Source organism: Amblyomma americanum, chromosome 5, assembly GCF_052857255.1.
Source record: "Amblyomma americanum isolate KBUSLIRL-KWMA chromosome 5, ASM5285725v1, whole genome shotgun sequence".
Lineage (NCBI taxonomy): Eukaryota > Metazoa > Arthropoda > Arachnida > Ixodida > Ixodidae > Amblyomma > Amblyomma americanum.
The window spans coordinates 70,881,749-70,900,021 of NC_135501.1; the positions used below are offsets into that span (position 1 = coordinate 70,881,749).

General features: G+C 45.7%; 1 protein-coding gene across 1 annotated transcript in view; it reads left to right on the forward strand.

The window, feature by feature from the left end:
* LOC144133953 (uncharacterized) overlaps positions 1–17,521 on the forward strand; it is a 44,865-nt gene extending 27,344 nt beyond the window's left edge. The window contains exons 2-4 of the mRNA XM_077666996.1: positions 7,144–7,289; positions 10,109–10,394; positions 17,356–17,521. Of these exons, the coding sequence (XP_077523122.1) occupies positions 7,163–7,289; positions 10,109–10,394; positions 17,356–17,521 (579 nt within the window). The 5' untranslated portion in view covers positions 7,144–7,162. The remainder of the gene's footprint in view (positions 1–7,143; positions 7,290–10,108; positions 10,395–17,355) is intronic.
* Positions 17,522–18,273: the final 752 nt, after the last annotated feature.

The following is an 18,273-nucleotide window of genomic DNA, read 5'->3' on the forward strand; positions in this document are numbered from 1 at the left end:
ACGACTGCAATGGAGCGCTCACCGATGTTGCTCTTTCAGGTGGCCCTTTTTCTCGGCGCGTCTCTGGAGGCACAGTCCGCAAAATCCTGCGCGAGCTCTACCGGGCATGATGGACGCGAAAACTGGAAGCGGTCGCCACTTCTGGACAGCTGCCACCGCCTCTGCTGGCAACCGGGATGGACCACACGTGTCGACGCTATCACCACAGGATGCACAGTATATCAACCGCCATTTCACCGCGCCCCGCTGGGGCACAGCACCACGACTGCAATGGAGCGCTCACCGATGTTGCTCTTTCAGGTGGCCCTTTTTCTCGGCGCGTCTCTGGAGGCCCAGTCCGCAAAATCCTGCGCGAGCTCTACCGGGCATGATGGACGCGAAAACTGGAAGCGGTCGCCACTTCTGGACAGCTGCCACCGCCTCTGCTGGCAACCGGGTTGGACCACACGTGTCGACGCTATCACCACAGGATGCACAGTATATCAACCGCCATTTCACCGCGCCCCGCTGGGGCACAGCACCACGACTGCAATGGAGCGCTCACCGATGTTGCTCTTTCAGGTCAGTTACCTTGACTGCTCCTACTGCCGCGTAAAGAGCGACAATCGTTTTCTTATTGTGGTGTTGTGCCCCAGTGAGTGGTCTGTTGCTTTCATGAACTGTGACAAGTTTGTAAAAAACCTGCTGTGTAGAATCCTATTGCTTCTGTCAGGGGATGTTGAATCGAATCCTGGCCCGGGAGCGGATGAAGTTCTAGCAACTGTCTTGCAAACTGTGCAAAGAATTGAATTAGGCCAGGATGATATCCGCAACGACCTTCGCGCTTTAAAGAATTGGCAGGCGTCCGTTGATGTCGAGTTGAGACAGCTGTCAGCTCGAATTCGGGTGCTAGAGGTGGACACTGCTGCTCTAAAAAACAGTAGTGCTTCACCAGTTCAGGCGCCCGAGGTTGCTCTCGAAATCTCGGACAAGTTAAAGTCTATCGAATCGCGCTGCGATGACGCCGAAAACCGTCTACGCCGTTCCAATCTCCTTTTCTTCGGCCTACCTGACACCTCTGACGAAACCTGGTCATCCGCTGAGACAAAAGTAATAAACTTATGCTCGGAAACCCTCGGTGTAACAGTCGAGCCGTCTCAAATAGAGCGCGCACATCACCTCGGGAAGTACCAGGAAGGCAAATGCAGACCTGTCATTGTTAAATTTGCACTTTTCAAAGACAAACAGCTCGTTCTGGAAAAGGGGCCCAAATTCAAGAATACAAATTATGCTGTACGAGAAGATTTTTCGTTAAAAACACGAATATCAAGGAAACACCTACTTGATTTTGCGAAGTCACAAAACGCCACATATAAACTTAGCGTAGACAGACTGCACATCGGTGACGTCACCTTCGTATTTGATGTTGCATCTGGGAGCGTCATTCGATCTACAAGATAGCTCACAAGGGAAACGATAGCTGGTACAATCGATCATTCAAACTCTACTTGTCGTAATCACACGCCGTCACGATTACACTTATCATGCACTAATATGCGTAGTTTGCTACCCAAACGTGTTGAACTATGTTCATACCTGGATAACAGTGAGTGTGACATTTCAGCATTAACTGAAACGTGGCTTAATCCTGATATTTCTGACACTGAGGTACTGCCCGATACCAACGAGTACATAATCTTCCGCAAAGATAGAGAAAACAAAAAAGGAGGAGGTGTCCTAATAGCCGTCAAGAAGCGTATAGCATCTCATCTTGTTAATTTACCCAGTCTCCTTGAGATTATATGGATCTGCATTACGTCATCATTCGTTAATTCAATAATAGGTGCATGTTACAGACCACCAGATAGCTCCGCTGCTTTCATATCTCACTTGCGCGATAACCTCAGTGCCATAAGGACCAAGTTTCCTAAAGCTAATATATTTCTGATGGGGGACTTCAATTTCCCGGACATTGATTGGTCTAACCTCACCTCTGACTCTCGCTGTTCTAAAGACTTCATCGACTTAACTTTAGATTTTTCTTTAACTCAGTTAGTAAACCAACCTACACGCGGAACGAATATTCTTGACCTTGTTTTGACTTCATGCCCCGACAATTCAAGCATCGTCTCTACCAGTGAGGGATTCAGTGGCCATCTGATTCTTAATTTTGCAGTTAGCATTCCATCACATACGCGGCATCTAACGTCTAAGCTCATCTTCAACTATAAAAAAGCTGATTGCAAAGCTCTTAACGTTGGTCTGCAAGAATTTTGCTCCTCGTACCTTTCCACTTTCTCTTCCCGTACCGTCAATGAAAACTGGACCTTATTTAAAGAAAAGTTGCTGTCATTAATGGTTGCTCACGTACCACAAACTTCATTTCGGGTCAACATTTCTAAGCCATGGTATCATAGGTCACTTCGCACAATTAAGAATAAAAGAAGCGCTTATTTAAAGCAATAAAAAATCTGGATCTCCCTCTCTGAAACTGCAACAGAAAGACTGCGAAAAACAATACTGCCGTGCCGTTCGTAAAGCGAGACATAAATTTTATTCTCATGATCTTCAATCCCTTATGCGCAACAACCCTAAAAAATAATGGCGTACAATATCCCCAACTAACACTCATGCCCAAATCGCTCTACAGGACAATACCGGAAATTTCATTACTGACGAAGAAAGTGCGACCAGCTTTAACAATTATTTTACTTCAGTGTTCACCCATGAAGATCTTTCTAACATTCCTGCCACCGCCGAAGTCGACTACAGATATATGACCCCCATCAAATTAACTGTTGAAGGCATCGCGTCACTTATCAAAAACCTTAAAATGTCCACTAGCTCTGGTGTTGACGGAATCAACGCCAAAATTCTTAAACACACTATAAACTCGAGCAGCTTAATCTTGTATCACATTTTTCAGCAGTCTTTATCTACAGGTGAACTTCCGTTTGATTGGAAAATAGGCAAAGTCATCCCCGTGTTCAAATCCGGAGACAGAAGTAACATCAGTAACTACCGACCTATATCTTTAACCAGTATTGCATGTAAGCTCCTAGAACATATCATTGCTTCAAATGTTGCGCAGCACCTTGAACAAAACCGCTTTTGTTACCCTCATCAGCACGGTTTTAGAAAAGGACTGTCATGCGATACTCAACTCATGGAATTTACGCACGAAGTTCTGACTAACATGAATGATAACCAACAGACTGATTGCATTTTCATCGACTTTTCTAAGGCTTTTGATCGGGTAGCACATTGTCGTTTAATTGCCAAATTCTCTGCTTTAAATATCGACTCATTAACGCTATCATGGATTAGAAATTTCCTCTCATTTCGCAAACAATTTACCAGTATAAATAATTGTTCATCCTCTCTCTCTGAAGTATCGTCCGGTGTTCCCCAGGGCAGTGTCCTGGGCCCGTTACTATTTTTAATATATATTAACGATCTGCCCACCGACATCACCTCTAACATCCGTTTGTTTGCTGACGACTGTATTATTTACCGCAGAATTTCTAATCAAACCGATCATATCGCTTTACAGAAAGATCTAGACCATATAACAAACTGGTGTTCCATGTGGCTAATGCCGGTCAACACTGATAAGTGTAAATTAATGACTTTCAGCCGTAAACTTTCAAACTCTTCTTTCACCTACTCGCCCAGCAGTAATCATGTGACAACAGCGTCCTCATATAAATATCTCGGCATTCACCTAAACCGAAACCTTTCCTGGTCGACACACATTAATAAAATTACAGCTAAGGCTTCACGAACCCTTGGATACTTAAAGCGTAATCTTCATGGTGCACCATCTGACACTCGAAAACTAGCCTACCAGACGTTTGTCCGCCCACAACTAGAATTTGCATCACCCATCTGGTCACCTCACCAAGCGTATCTAACACGTAATCTCGAATCTATACAGAACCGTGCTGCACGCTTCATCGCTCGTGATTATAACCGGCATTCCAGCGTCACTAAGATCAAGTTATCGCTATCACTTGAGTCTTTAGAATCACGTCGTACCGTAGCCCTTCTTTGCTTATTTCATAAAATGATTTTCAGTCTTCACAGTCACACATTACCTTTGTCACGGCCATGTCGCACATCTCATCGCCTCCATAATCATAGCAGCTTTACGCGTATTTTTGGTCATACAAAAGCATTCAACATGTCTGCTCTCCCACGTGCCATAAACTATTGGAACAGCCTTCCTGACGATGCTACTAATACCAGAAATCCTGCTACATTTCGTGATAAAATAACCGCAATCTTCGCCTAGTTGTCTCAGTTCTGTGTATTCTTGCGAAAAATGTTTTATTGCTGCTTAGTGTGAACTAACTTGTGCACTTTTTAGCCTCTCTGTCAAATCGTGTTCCATTTCCATGTTGCCACATTTTGAAACACGTAATTATTGTGTGTTGTATTACTTTATTTGTATTCTTCTGAGTGCCTCTTGCTAACTTCTTTCTTGTTTTTCTTCTGTCCTTTTTCTTCTGTCTTTTTTTGCTCTGTTCTCTAACTTCTATGTACTGCCCCACTCACACAATGCTCCAATGTAAAGGAGCCTGTGAGTAACTTGAATAAAAAAAAAACCAAAGCTAGACCACCGGCAGTTTTTCTAATCTTGTACCCTAAACATGCAATAAAAGCAACCTTGAACCTTGAACTTGTGAAAAATACTTGACGCCATACTAAGTCATGTGACGAAGAAACCTAGTCGCAAAAGAGAAGCGCCCAGTTACAAAAAAGCAGCAGCTTATTAACTCACCAGCAGCAACAAACGCTAGGGCTTCCGCATTTCTTTACTGAAGCAGGCTTAGGTGCTCTCGTAATTTTTGATATACCAGAAGCGGTTGATCATACAGCCTTGAGGTGGTGGTGGAGGGAGACGGAAGAGGAAACAATTGGCGGCGGTTTAGCTCAGGTTAAACCTGAAGTGGCGCGATAGCTACAGCTGACATAGTGGAACTTGTTCAGTTGAATTGCAGTCAGTCTTTCGCCGCTCCGTTTCGCTGGGCGTTCCTTCTTCATTTTCGTCCTACTTGACACAGCGCATGCGCACAGCCGTGGCAGCTCGGTTTCGCCGGCAGCAGCAGCTGCTCCGCACCACGTGGCTGGTCGCGTGACCAACCACGTACGAACCACGTGATCAGCCACGGCGCCGCTCCGCTGGCAGCTGCTCCGCAACACGTGACCAACCACGTGACAGCGTGGAGGCGCAGCCACGAGGTGGCGGCGCAGCCTCAGGGTCGCAGCGCAGCCACAGGGTGGCGGCGCCGCCGCGCTGAAGGTTCGAAATACTACCGTAATGTAGCTGTCGCTACAAAACAAGTACATGACGACGCGCGAGAAAACGGATAGTACATTGGAGGGTACCCACATCAGTCAATAATGCCTTCAAAGATACCTGAGAAGTGGCTGATTTTTATAAATAATTAGCGATGTGGCGCTAATGCTGGCGCTCCCACTTTTTCTGATCTGGTGCGCTTTCATCAGTTCACGTGCAATCGTGTCTTGGGCTTAAAATACTCGTATCTTGAAGCCTATTTTCTGTTATTCCTTCCCGCATCCATGCAGTGGATGCGGGAAATTGAACCTGCCCCATTTTTCGACGACAGTTAATGGTTTCGTTGGCAGTCATTCTTACTTCTGCTTGATTTGTCTATGGGTCATTTGGCCCCCGTAGTACACTTCACAAAAGGTGTTTGCTTGCTTCTTTTCACATTATTATTTCTTGTACTACATGGCTCATTCACGCCAATCAGTGATGTGAGTTTTTGGCCAAAAGAAAAAAAGGACAGGAACTTTATACTTTGTACAACCACATGCATAAAATTTAGCAACTTTGTGGGAGTAAGGGATCACCACCTGTCTAATTTTATTGACTGGAAAATTCGCCCTCCTCGCTGCTTATTTCGCTCCTTTATTACCCTTTTCCCGCAACGCATCCGTGACTGAGTTTAAAACTCATGTAGGAGAGCCGGCCTATATTAGCTTTCGATCTGTTCATTAAAGAGTCTGCACTTTGACTGCATGAATTTTTAGACCGAATTCAAGGCACATCGTGACAATCGCCCGTTCTATCGTTTTTCAGTGCGTCGAATCGTATGGCAAAAGTTCCTTGCGAGCACGAGGACAATACATCCAGCAAGCAGCTTTGTTTGTAAGGGTTATGTCAATATGTATAAAATGTAAATTATTTCCTTTGCGTGAGCTGTTAGGTAAAATCTACATGATTAGCATGCTGTTTAAAATCAGATAGAAGTTTCCGCACAGTTTGTGTGTAGGTCAAGGGTGACTGTTTTGTCGAAACAATTAAAAAGTCGTCTACGTACCTAAAAGTGTTCAGTACTTTGCCTACGTAAAACGCCTCGGATTCGGCTTGGTCAGTGCCCATAAGAAAAACCACGCTCGAACCAAAACATACTCCTTTCTTTTGCACCTATATGTGATCTTGAAAAGAAACAGTTGTGGAAGGCAAATAAAACCCTCATAGGGCCTTGGGGCTGCCAGAGCGGCGAAGGGCGGACGTGGTGGTAGAGGAGGGGTGACTAGAGAAGAAGGGTGGGCGTGGCGGGTGTTTTAATAATAATAATATGAATTGGTTTTTAGGGAAAGGAAATGGCGGAGTATCTTCCTCAAATATCGTTGCACACCTGAACCGCGCCATAAGGGAAGGGATAAAGGAGGGAGTGAAAGAAGAAAGAGGTGCCGTAGTGGAGGGCTCCGGAATAATTTCGACCACCTGAAGATATTTAACGTGCACTGACATCGCACAGCACACGGGTGCCTTAGCATTTTGCATCCATAAAAACGCAGTCGCCGTGGTGGGGTTCGAACCCGGGAACTCCGGATCAGTAGCCGAGCGCCGTAACCACTGAGCCTCCGCGGCGGGTACGGGCGTTTTGCCATATCTGCTTGCGGCATGTCTTAACTTGTTTGTCGCGGACGTGACGGATGTGTGCAACGAGTGTGACTGTGTGTGTGTGTGGTAAAATGGTATAAGAAAGGTTCCTGGATAAATGAATCTTGCATGTGTCATAAAACTGCGTTATGCTCACTCATTCCCGACGAACAGAGCCATTGATCGCCTCCCATTTTTTTCTTTTAGCAAACTCAGAACGCGTGCTTTGAACGGAGGTATTTTAGTCACCGCAGGCAGGTCGGCATGGCAAGTAAGACCCGGACTACGCTTCCGGACCACCGTGCTCATGCGACGGGTGTCAAGGGCAACCCGCCTGCGCCTGCGACGCCCTGCCCTTCGCCCAGCCGTGGGTCCGCACATCATGGCAGAAGTACGTCTTTAGAGTGAGCCTCAATATCTAAGTTTTAGAGTTTACACCTTTAGAATGGATTCCCACGATGCCTCGTTGGTAGCGCCGGCGTTCAGGATGGTGGCAGCCATTCTGCTACAAGACGATGGACGAAGAGGCACCACGAACTCTATCCATGAACCATTCATAAACGCTGTGAAACTGCAGCGTTCTTGGGCTCTGCTTGCCTTTCGCACTACATCTTTGCGCTGTTGCCAAGCCTCATCGTGTTCGAAGTCATGTCGCCGAAGGGTGCCGTTCGGAGCTCTAAGATGGCTCATAGTTTTGGTAACAACACGAAGCTTCTATGTATGTGCATGAAATAAGATTTTGACGCTTTACAGCTTACTTTACGGCTTCTTGGCGCACAAAGCGAGAAATAGCGCATTGTTTCTTTTATTGTGTGAGTTATTCATAGATTTGCAAGATTTGTTGTGCGTGTATGGTATGTCGTGTTTTTTTTTCGGTCTTCAGCTTGCCGATGCCGATTAGGGCGAAAATGCTTGAAGCTCTTAAAATCGGGGTACAGATGGAATCAGTTAGTGAATATCATGTAGCTGCGACACTGTGCTGCTGCCCAGCAATGACACCCTGTGGTTGCTGCCAAGCCAGCGGCTTATGAGGGCACCTCCACTTTTGTTTCCTGCAGTAGGGGAATGCACAGTGGGACAAAGCTTTGGTCGAATTTCTCGCCTCTCGGCGTGCCGAGGCTAAGGTTTCTTGATAATACAGATGACAAAGCGTTTCCACTGCAGGGAATGCACCCGTCAGGAATGCAAATGCCAGACACAAAAAATCGTCTTAGAGAAAGCATTGAAGATTGTTCGCTAACGAATTGAGACTGCTTGGCCTGGAACACAAAAAAGAATTCAGTCATGGAAATCTGTAATGAAAACAAGACCGCAACTCCCAAATATTTGTTTATTTCGCGAAACATGTCCAAAATGCAGGTTTTAATTCCTCAATGCCCTGCGGTCATGCTGAATTGTGCTATCAATGGTTGTGGGATCCGTGGCTGCGTTGGGCAGAAATAGCTCTCGCCTGGTGCTCCGCCGGCAGGCTTTGCCAGTGCTGCAAACACACCTTCTGAATTCTGGACTACCAGAATTTATGGAACGCTGCTTTGTGAACCGGTGTTTTTTCTTTTTTGATGAATGCGGGGAAAAAATATAACATTTGGAAAATGCCGTGGCCGCTACGACCAAATGCTGCTTTCTGCCTCAGGAACCACGTTAAAAGCGGTCAATAAAGGGAAGCCAGTAATTCAAGCGTCCTTGTCAATGAAGTGAGAAAAGATAGCCGTTAATTCCTACGTGCAAAGGGAGGCTGAAAAGTTTGAAAAATATTGCACTACGTGCCGATAGGACAGTGGCCCTTTCAACACCGACCGAGATAGGCTTACAATGGTGAATGACATTACACAGATCTGTTAAGAGCAGGAATATGCGGAACAAAAGAGCACAAGAATTTTTTTTTAGACTGTGCGAGTCCTCAATGAAGCGAAGGTAAATTATGTGTCAATTTCAGAATGCACAGAAAAAGGGCGTCGTCTGCATTTCGACGCGCGATCGGCGCTGGGCATTCTGCAATGTCAGGCCGCGCGTTGAAGCAATTTTTGCTCGTAGTTTGACGCATTCTTGGTGGCGTTTATGTAAAAGTCATGGCATTAGTATGCGCACGCCGTAACCTAAACAGGCTAGATTTTTTAGGCACGCATCGCATTCTTCGGTGCCAAGTCTGATGCTGACTTTGCTTAGCCACGCACCGGGAACAGCCACTTCACCCTTGTTTCCATGGGAGGTGGCGCACGGAGCCTCTAAGAGCTCTCTGTGGCCTCGATACCGTTGTCAAGGTTGTCAGGTTAAAAGTGCACATTTCCCCAGTTTTCTTCGTGTTTAGTCTTCTTATTTTTTTTTCTTGTGATGTGAACGTCACGTCATGGTTACACTGTGTTATAAGTTTTGGCTCGGATGTTTTGCGAATGTTGAGCTGCAGCGAAGCCGCCATTGTTATTATCTGGGGCCTGCGGCTTTGTCAAACTTCCCTAATGACGGCTTTTTGTGCTGTGCTTCTACATCATCTGTAGACACTGAATGTCAAAAAAGCACATTATTACGCACAGGGTATATGTTTTAGCAGAACCGTGCATCTCGCCGCCTGTACCACTATTTAAGAGAATCCCATGATACGTACCGCTAGAGCGACCCTCCGATTCGTCTATTGCGGCCGTCTGACCTCTGTTCCTTTTAGAGCGAAAGCTCTACTTCATGATCAATGCTGAAAAAGCCGAGCCATCGCTGAAGCCTTAACGTTAACCTTGAAAAAATAAATAAACCAAATATTGCTGCGACTAGGACTCGAACCCACGGTGGCGCAAACGAGAGCACTATGCTATCGCCGCAGCCGATCACTTCTCGTGTTAAACTGCAACAAACTCTCGCGCTGTGCATTGCGCAGTGCCGTCTTCTTCAACTTCATCATCGCTGTCTTCACCAACTTCCATCTACGGCGCGAACAGATCATATCAGCTTAACCTCAATTAGAGCTTATCTCAAGTCGAGTATGATCGCCAGACGTAGCGACGACCGAGCAAAGCAATGGAAAACCGTGAACCAGTGAGGCTAAACACAAGCTTTCGCCCGTATACATAGTTTAACTATGTTAAAACTCTACCGTCTGTTTAAAATGCATGTCACTGATTATAAATCATTTTGCACATTTGAAATGTAAAACAGTGTATAGATACAATTTTTATCACGGATGGTTATCTATTTGCTGTTCTCACCTTGTGCCCTTCAAAGGCGCCTGGCGCTACGGCGTCACCCCCGTCCCCGGCGCTCCCGGAGGCGAGATTCGTGGGCCGGAGCGACACAAGGACTCGAGTCTCCTGGGGAGCCCGCGGGGCATGTGGCACAACCTAGACAGTGGCTGGGCCCAAATGTGGCCCCTCGCGTTGTCTCTCGTGGCCATGCTGACCCTCTTCTCTTTCGTGGCCGGAGTGTCGGTTGGCCTGAGATGGGGTAACGTCCAGAACATTCGGCGGCTGCGAACGTTGGAACCCCGTGCTGTTGACCGTAACGCCACAAGGTGAGGAAGCCTGAAGTTAAGTAGTAGTGTACAGAACTCCTAATTTGTTTATTTATTTATTTATTTTTTTGAATCTCAAGGGTACCTGCAGCGGGACATTACATGAGGGGTGGGCGTAAAGAACAGCGGTTAATATTGAATGTTACATGGGAATCATGACGATGACATGGCTTCCTCGATGCTGTCTTGAAATGGGCTGGATCAGGGATTAGTGCTAAGTCGCAGGGAAGGTCATTCCAGTTGCGAGCTGTGTGGACAAAAATGATATCTGAGATGCAGTAGTGCGGGCACGATGCGGGATGACGCTGTTTGGGTGGCCTGTGCAGGGTGTTCGACGTTCTTGTAGAATGAGCTTGCTGTCATGGGGTTAACAATGAAAAAACCTGTGATAAAGGCAGAGACGTGAAATTCGGCGACGGTGCACCACTTGTGAAACTCGCCTTTTAAACATAGTTCCTGTTGTCCCTGTGGTTACGTCGCTGAGGTTGAAAGATGGAGGCACTAGCTAGCAACTGCAAAAAAAAATATAGTGCTATGCGTCACAAATAAATTCAGAAACACTGACGTAGTTTCTTCGTTTAGCTCCTAATATATCTTTAGAGCTGTTACATCATGATTTTTTGTCAGTGTATCTGTGTGACTGATCGTGCAACTAGGCGCCATGGAGTTGACAAACCATATCGGAGTCTGAAACTTGGGCGCAGTTACGCTACTGCCGACAGGTGGTGCGGCGATCTTCTAAACTCTGATTTTTGGCTCTCTTAGGTCGCCGGTGTTTAACACGTGTTAAAGGGTACTATTGGAGGCTTCGAAACATAACAGGGTCATTCCACGCCAGACGTCCCAGATGTTGCGCTCGACCATCTCCAATTTGTGAAAAAAAAAATCGTGGAAACTTATCCTAATGTGGGTAATCAAAGCCCGAAATCTTTTTCCCGAAAAAAAGTTATTCGTAGTGAGGCCAGTTTGCATATTTTGAAAGGGCGAGAAACCAGGCAAAGCTCAATAATTAATAAAAAATTCAAATATTTAGAAAAACTTCACCAGTTTATCATTGACATTTGCACAGATAATGCTTTCCATATAATTCGGAGAACGCTGCTTTATTGGGCATAAATAATAAACTTAAAAAAAGTATGAAAATGTACCATTTTTGCCGTTTTTTTAAATATCAACTTGCTCACGGAAATTCGGAAATAGCCATTTTGTTTTTCTAGATATCTAGTACCTATAACAAATGTTACAGGTGATGAAACTGCGTACATCGAAGTAAAAAATACTAAATTTACAGTGCGTTTTGAACCAAAAACACTCGTTATTTCACCATGAGGTGGTCCAATGAAAAATACAGACAATGGCGGGGTACGTAGAACAGTTTAATGCATTTCATCTCTTAAAATTTTCTAGAGGCAGTTTTTGTTTGAAGCGAGAAAAAAATTTTTGAAGTTGAGCTCTCGCGCCGCAAGTTGCGTCGTCTCCTAACGCCTCTTCACTGCAGAGCACGACACTGCTTATACTGTGGCCAGACGAAATGTAGAATTATTGTTCTGAAGTGAAGTTTGCGCCGCAGGCAAGCATGGAAAAGTTGAGTAGTCGAACAGGTATTCGTGGGAAAAGATTTTCTTAACGTTGCAGGGGCAGCACATGCCCATGTGAGCTAGTTCGGTGTGGTTCTGTCGCAGTCAAGTCATTCTTGTTAGCGCCATGTCAGACGTAAGCACCAGCATAAGAGCTTGTGAGACGCCGATCTGGAAATGACCAGAACAATTCGGTGCTGAAACCATCCGCTACGCAGCAGCCCCACGTGGTATCTTACCCTTGTGGCCATCAGTGGCTCACGCTCGGTTGGTTCCGATGTGATGTCTTGGTTGTATTTGATTTGGTTTGGTTTGGTTTATGGGGTGGAACGTCCGAAAGCGACTCAGGCTATGAGGGACGCCGTAGTGAAGGGCTCCGGAACTTTCGACCACCTGGGGTTCTTTAACGTGCACTGACATCGCACAGCACATGGGCCTCTAGAATTTCATCATCATCATCATCATCATCATCATCATCATCAGCCTGACTACACACACTGCAGGGCAAAGGCCTCTCCCATGTCTCTCCAATTAACCCTATCCTTTGCCAGCTGCATCCACCCTAGAATTTCGCCTCCATCGAAATTCGACCACCGCGGCCGGGATCGAACCCGCGTCTTTCGGGCCAGCAGCCGAGTGCCATAACCGCTCAGCCACCGCGGCGCCTGTATTTGATTTAGTTAGTGCAATTTCTCCATTAACACTCCAGCGACAACTATAGACAAGCAACTATGCTGGCGAAGCACCTTCATGCGAGCGACACACCTGCGGGCGAGCGGCCCGCGTTCACCGCCAGCGCATCTTGCGTTACTCGCCGCAGCGGTGTGCACCTTGCACCTTCACGTACGTTCCGAGGCACACGCTCTCCGCGATCTTATTCGGATATAAACAAAGCACTTGTGATACGGCTGCCATGCCGGCTGGTCATCCCTCCTCTTGGTTCATGCGGGACAGCACGCTGAGTGCCCTCGTTTTTCTTCCCTTGGCTGGGCCGCACCAAAGCGGGTCTGTTCGAATTTCGAAGGCGAAAACGATCTCGTTTATTGCATACCATCCGCCGAATGTCACGCTATATCTTCTCTAGCTCCAGCCCTAAAAATGCACAACACCGAGCGATGGAAAACTGCAGTCGTTATCTGGCCATAACTGTTGTGCCATGCCAGGTGCCGTGTTCTGCGGTGAAGAGGCGTTAAGAGACGACGCAGCTTGCGGCGCGAAAGCTCAACTTCAAAAATTATTTTCTCGCTTTAAACAAAAATTACCTCAATGAAAAATTCATAAATGAAGGCAATAAACTCTTCTACTTAACTCGCTACTGGCCATAAGTTTTGTGCCATTCCAGGTGCCATGTTCTGCGGCGAAGGGGCGCTATGGGACGACGCAACTTGCTGTGTGTGAGCCCAAGTTCAAATATTTTTTTTCTCGCTTTCAACAAAAATTACCTCAATGAAAAGTTCATAAATGAAGGCAATAAACTCTTCTACTTAACTCGCTACTGGCCATAAGTTTTGTGCCATTCCAGGTGCCATGTTCTGCGGTGAAGGGGCGCTATAGGACGACGCAACTTGCTGTGTGTGAGCCCAACTTCAAAAATTTTTTTCTCGCTTTCAACAAAAATTACCTCGAAGAAAAATTACCTCGAGAAAAATTTCAGAAATTAAAGGCAATAAACTGTTCTAAGCACTCCGCTATTGTTTGTGTTTTTATTTGGAACACCTCAGGGTGAAATTAACGAGTGTTTCTGGCTCAAAACGCACTTTTTGAAGCTTTAGTATATTTTTTACTTCTATGTACGCAGTTTCATCACCTGTAACATTTGTTATAGGTACTAAACATCTAGAAAACCAAAACAATTTTTTCCGAATTTCCAAGAGCAAGTTGATATTTAAAACAAAAAACGGCAAAAATGGCTCATTTTCATACTTTTTTGACATTTTTTAAATATTTATGGCCTATAAAGCCGCATGCTCCGAGTTATATAGAAAGACATTATCTGCGAATTTCATTAAAAAAATCTGGCGAAGTGTTTTCTAGAGATCTGAATTTTATTAATTATTGAGCAGTGCCTGGTTTGTCACCTTTTCTAAATGTTCAAACTGCCCTCACCTCACAAATAATTTTGTATCTTCAAAAATATTTCAGACTTTGATTAAGCACATTAGGATAAGTTTCCATGAACTTTTTTGAACAAATTGGAGACAGTCGAGTGCAACATTTGGGACGTTTGGCGTGGAATGACCCAACAGCTCTCATAGTGAGGATGCCTTTGCAAGAACTCTGACCGTGAAAGACTTAAACAAGGCGCAGCGAACCGCGGTAACAGTGACATTAACGGCGGCGCCTGCGTTCGCACGGGTGCTTGCCAGGATAGCACCGGTGGTCGTGTATATGTGCCGAATGACGCTAGATGGCAGCACGCACTGCCGGTTTGCGAAGCTCCAACTGCACTGATTCTTCGTGATGTGAGCACATGCAGGGAGGAATGCTAAACGGAAGTAAGCATGTTCTGCACACATCAAAAGGGGGTCAAAACTCGCAATGCATTGTGGTAAAGCGGCGGTGCGTCTGTGAAATGAATGTGAATTTGCGGAAGTTTGGTTCCTTGCACATAAGGTCTGTAGGTATCTTTTGTGTGGAGCTAGTTGTCAGCGCAAATGCTACCACCCGTCGAATGTCATGCGTATTATCTTGAAGGCTGCTCATTTTGGCAGATTTTTCCTTAAGTGCGGAACCCGAACAAAAGGTGTTGTATTGCTGGAGCGACACAAAAGAACAGCTGTTGCAAAACAAGACCCCTTGTATGTGCCGCAAATATATGACTGTATCTGACAATGAGATAATAAATGGTATAGTCTAAACTGCACCTACTTGCCGTGCTTAGTAACATTGTTGTGTAGCCTGACCGTGCTATCCTGAGACTACAGTGGCAAGTCTCTGCGGATAGTTGAAGTCTAAGTTTTATTCTCAGTTTCGTAGTAAAAGAAACTAAAAAAGTAAACAGAAGGATCCAGAATAAAGGCATTTTCTTGAACCTGAGTGGGTTCGGGACCTCACACTATCTGTGCACGGAGGAAACAGCGCCACATAGATCAAACATCGATAATTCGTTTTATAGGCCCAGGAAAACAGAGTAAAGGCAAAACAAAATAGCAAGCACTCAAACCAGAATTCTTAACATTGACGACCGTCTTTTCTCGCAACACAAAAACACACAAGAAAGCAAACTTACCACATGCGCTAAATCAAATTACATATAACAGTGAATCACTCAGGGCATCAGGTTTCTCCCTGGAAATAAAAAAAAAAACTCTCAGTCCAAGCATGCTTGGATGCATGAAGTGATGACTGTCGTTCAGTTAGGCGTCTTAGCGGATTAAATAGTTCTAGTTCTCGACGTCTGCCATTATTTTAGCAATACGCTCAGTTCGCGGCAAAGTTTCAGGGATCGTGCTTGATGTAAGCAAGGGCAAGAGTGAACCATCTTCATTTATGTGGTAGGCACTGTGTATTTTGTAGCCACGGCAGCATTACGGTAGCGTTTCGAGCCTTCAGCGTGGCGGCGCCGTCACGTGGTTGGTCACGTGGTGCGGAGCAACTGCAGGCGGCGCGGCGCCGTGGCTCATCACGTGGTTCGTCACGTGGTTGGTGACGTGACCAAGTTCCACTCGGCCAGCGGTAGCTATCGCGTCACTCCAGGTTTAACCGGAGCTAAACCACCGCCAATTTTTTTATCCTTCAGCTTTTCTTGCCCTCGCGCTCTGTACAGCATTTGGTGCTGAAAATACTGTTAATAACTGGATTAGTATCCATTGCTAATCGTGGCAGAGTTATCTCTGGAGCATATGAGGGCGATGGCACATGTGTTAACTCTTTAACCACCCAATTATATTCAGGAAAACATGCCAAATTCGCGAAATTTTTCTGTAGCCATAATTTTTTTTCATGTCATTCTGATTCAGAAAATATATTATTTCATTAGTTTCTGCTTATAATTACCACGAAAATTGAAAAAGAATAATTTACTCTTCCGGGCGGCTTTCCCTCAATGCATATCAGTTATGGGTTACGACGCACCAAAATCAGGCCTACTTCTTTGTTCCGATATTCTGTAACACACTAAATAGTAGTTACGTGCACTACCCAGCGCGTCACCGCCGTTGTCGTCACTCTGTGGTCATTAGAGGCCCTTTCCAGCTTGCCAACGAAGCCAGTGTCACTGTCGGAAACAAAGTCTACATGGTCAGCAACGCTGCTGTCAGAACTGCGCCAAGAAGCAGCTTTTTTCCTCAGGACAGCACCGCTACCACATTCATCATGTGTTAGGCCATTATTAAATCACTGTTGTTAGGCTTAAACTTGCTTAAGAAGTGAAAGGAGTTTGTCATAGAGAACTACCACCGTGTAGTCTTGAATATTGGAAGCAATGAAACTGCCGACCGCAACTCTTTGGCGGAGTGGGCGGAGCAACATTGAGCTGGGCGAGTCTGGCTCGTCATTGGAGATATTGGCAAAATCTCCCTGGATGAATAGAGCTGGTGGTTAGCGGTTGGAGAGTTGACCCGCTGCCAAACGCAAACCAGCCTTGCAAATCTCCAAATGTTTTGTCGGCAACCGTTCGATTCCCCTGGTACATACTGGGCGAAAAACTTGCCAATCTGCGCTGGTGTTATGTGCATTTGCCTAAAGGTGCTCTAGATTTCAGCGAATGCTCGTTTCATGTTTTGTACGCTGCATATACTGCTAAATATATATTCGTTGGTGTTTAAATCACAACCGCGGTGAGAAGCTGCAAACGTAGGTCTGGGAAGACGACTCCAATAATTATGTGCACATTTATAACGACGAAGCAGTACACGCGAGACATTTATAGGATTGGGCGCAGTGAAAAATAAGTCAGTAATCAAAGCCAAAGAACTATGTAGTCCACGGGCTCTCACTAAATGCAATTCGCAGTGCATACTCTGCTATCGCTGCCTGACAGGTAGCACTCAAGGCATGATTGCTGGGGACCGCACTGTGGCGCCACCGTCCTTCTGCATTCTCTCAGTGGATGCGTAGTGGAGATGATCTAGGGTATATCACGAAGGTGTCGCCAAAATGTGGTGCGGAAAAAGCAGCAGGTTCCCTCGGTCGGCTGGGCTTATGAGAAAGACTATTTCTTCGTTTAAGAAAGTGATGTGACATCGTTTCGCCCATTGCTATGAACTCACCATTTATTTTACTTGACCACTATACTGGGCTAAATTATTAGCGAGTGTGTAATTTAGTCCCCTGTCAAGCACCTAGCGCAGTTTTCAAAGTTACGGAGGTACGGTGGTCATGCATGATACAGGCAAGAGTGATCACAAGTTAGTGAGAAAGACCTTTGTGTCTGAACTCCGCAGCCCCAGGGCGAGTCTATGTCACGGTGACCAAACGGACTCACACTCGGCAAAGCCCCGCTGGCACCGCGAAGGCATCTATCGTGGCAAGCGCATTTCAAGCACAACCGCAGAGAGTGACCAGGACTCTACCTCAGCCGACTCCACGCTTCAGGATGAACAGGACTAACTCTTGTTGCTTGGCAGCTGGATGCTGTTACATAGAACAGCGTGAGCTGTAAGCTTGCTTTGCTCAGTTTAAATCCAGCAGATAAAAGTACAGCTCGCGGCTCACACTGGATCCCAGCTTGTGGCTGCTAGAACCGCGGTCGTATTCTGATTTTACGATGGACTATCTGGGAACATGATTCGTGATTTCAAGCAAGACATCATTAACTAAAAATGTGTTCCTGTCGCCTTTCGAGGAACGAATTTCGTGACAGTTAGTTTTTAGGGCATGGAGAGAACTGATGCATGCGCTGGCATTTTCATTATCTGCTGCGCTTAATTGCTTCCCAAATGCACTAGCTCTCACAATTTCAAGAAACCGAGCCTCCGGCACGTCGTTATTCAGAAATGAAGTGAAAGTTTCCTCGCCAGGCTTTCTTTTCGGACAGAAAAGTGCTATGATCTATTGTTATTTGTGTTGGAAACAAGAAGCACATAACTTTCAGAGCTAATTTAAACTGCCCTTTGGGATGAAGCAACGCTTCATCAAGCAACGCATCTTCGGAGACTGCGAGCTGGATGAAGCAAATGTGAAGCAACGTAGTGAAGACAGTCACTTCGGCTAGGATTTGCGAAGGTAATTGTATCATACACCAAATACAACCTTTTCCCGGTCTTTGAGAATCGCGTATGAGCAGTATGAATTACAGACAACGCAATCTGCCGCGGTCATTACTTCCTTCAAAGCTTCGAAATTCTAACCATGAGAACTGA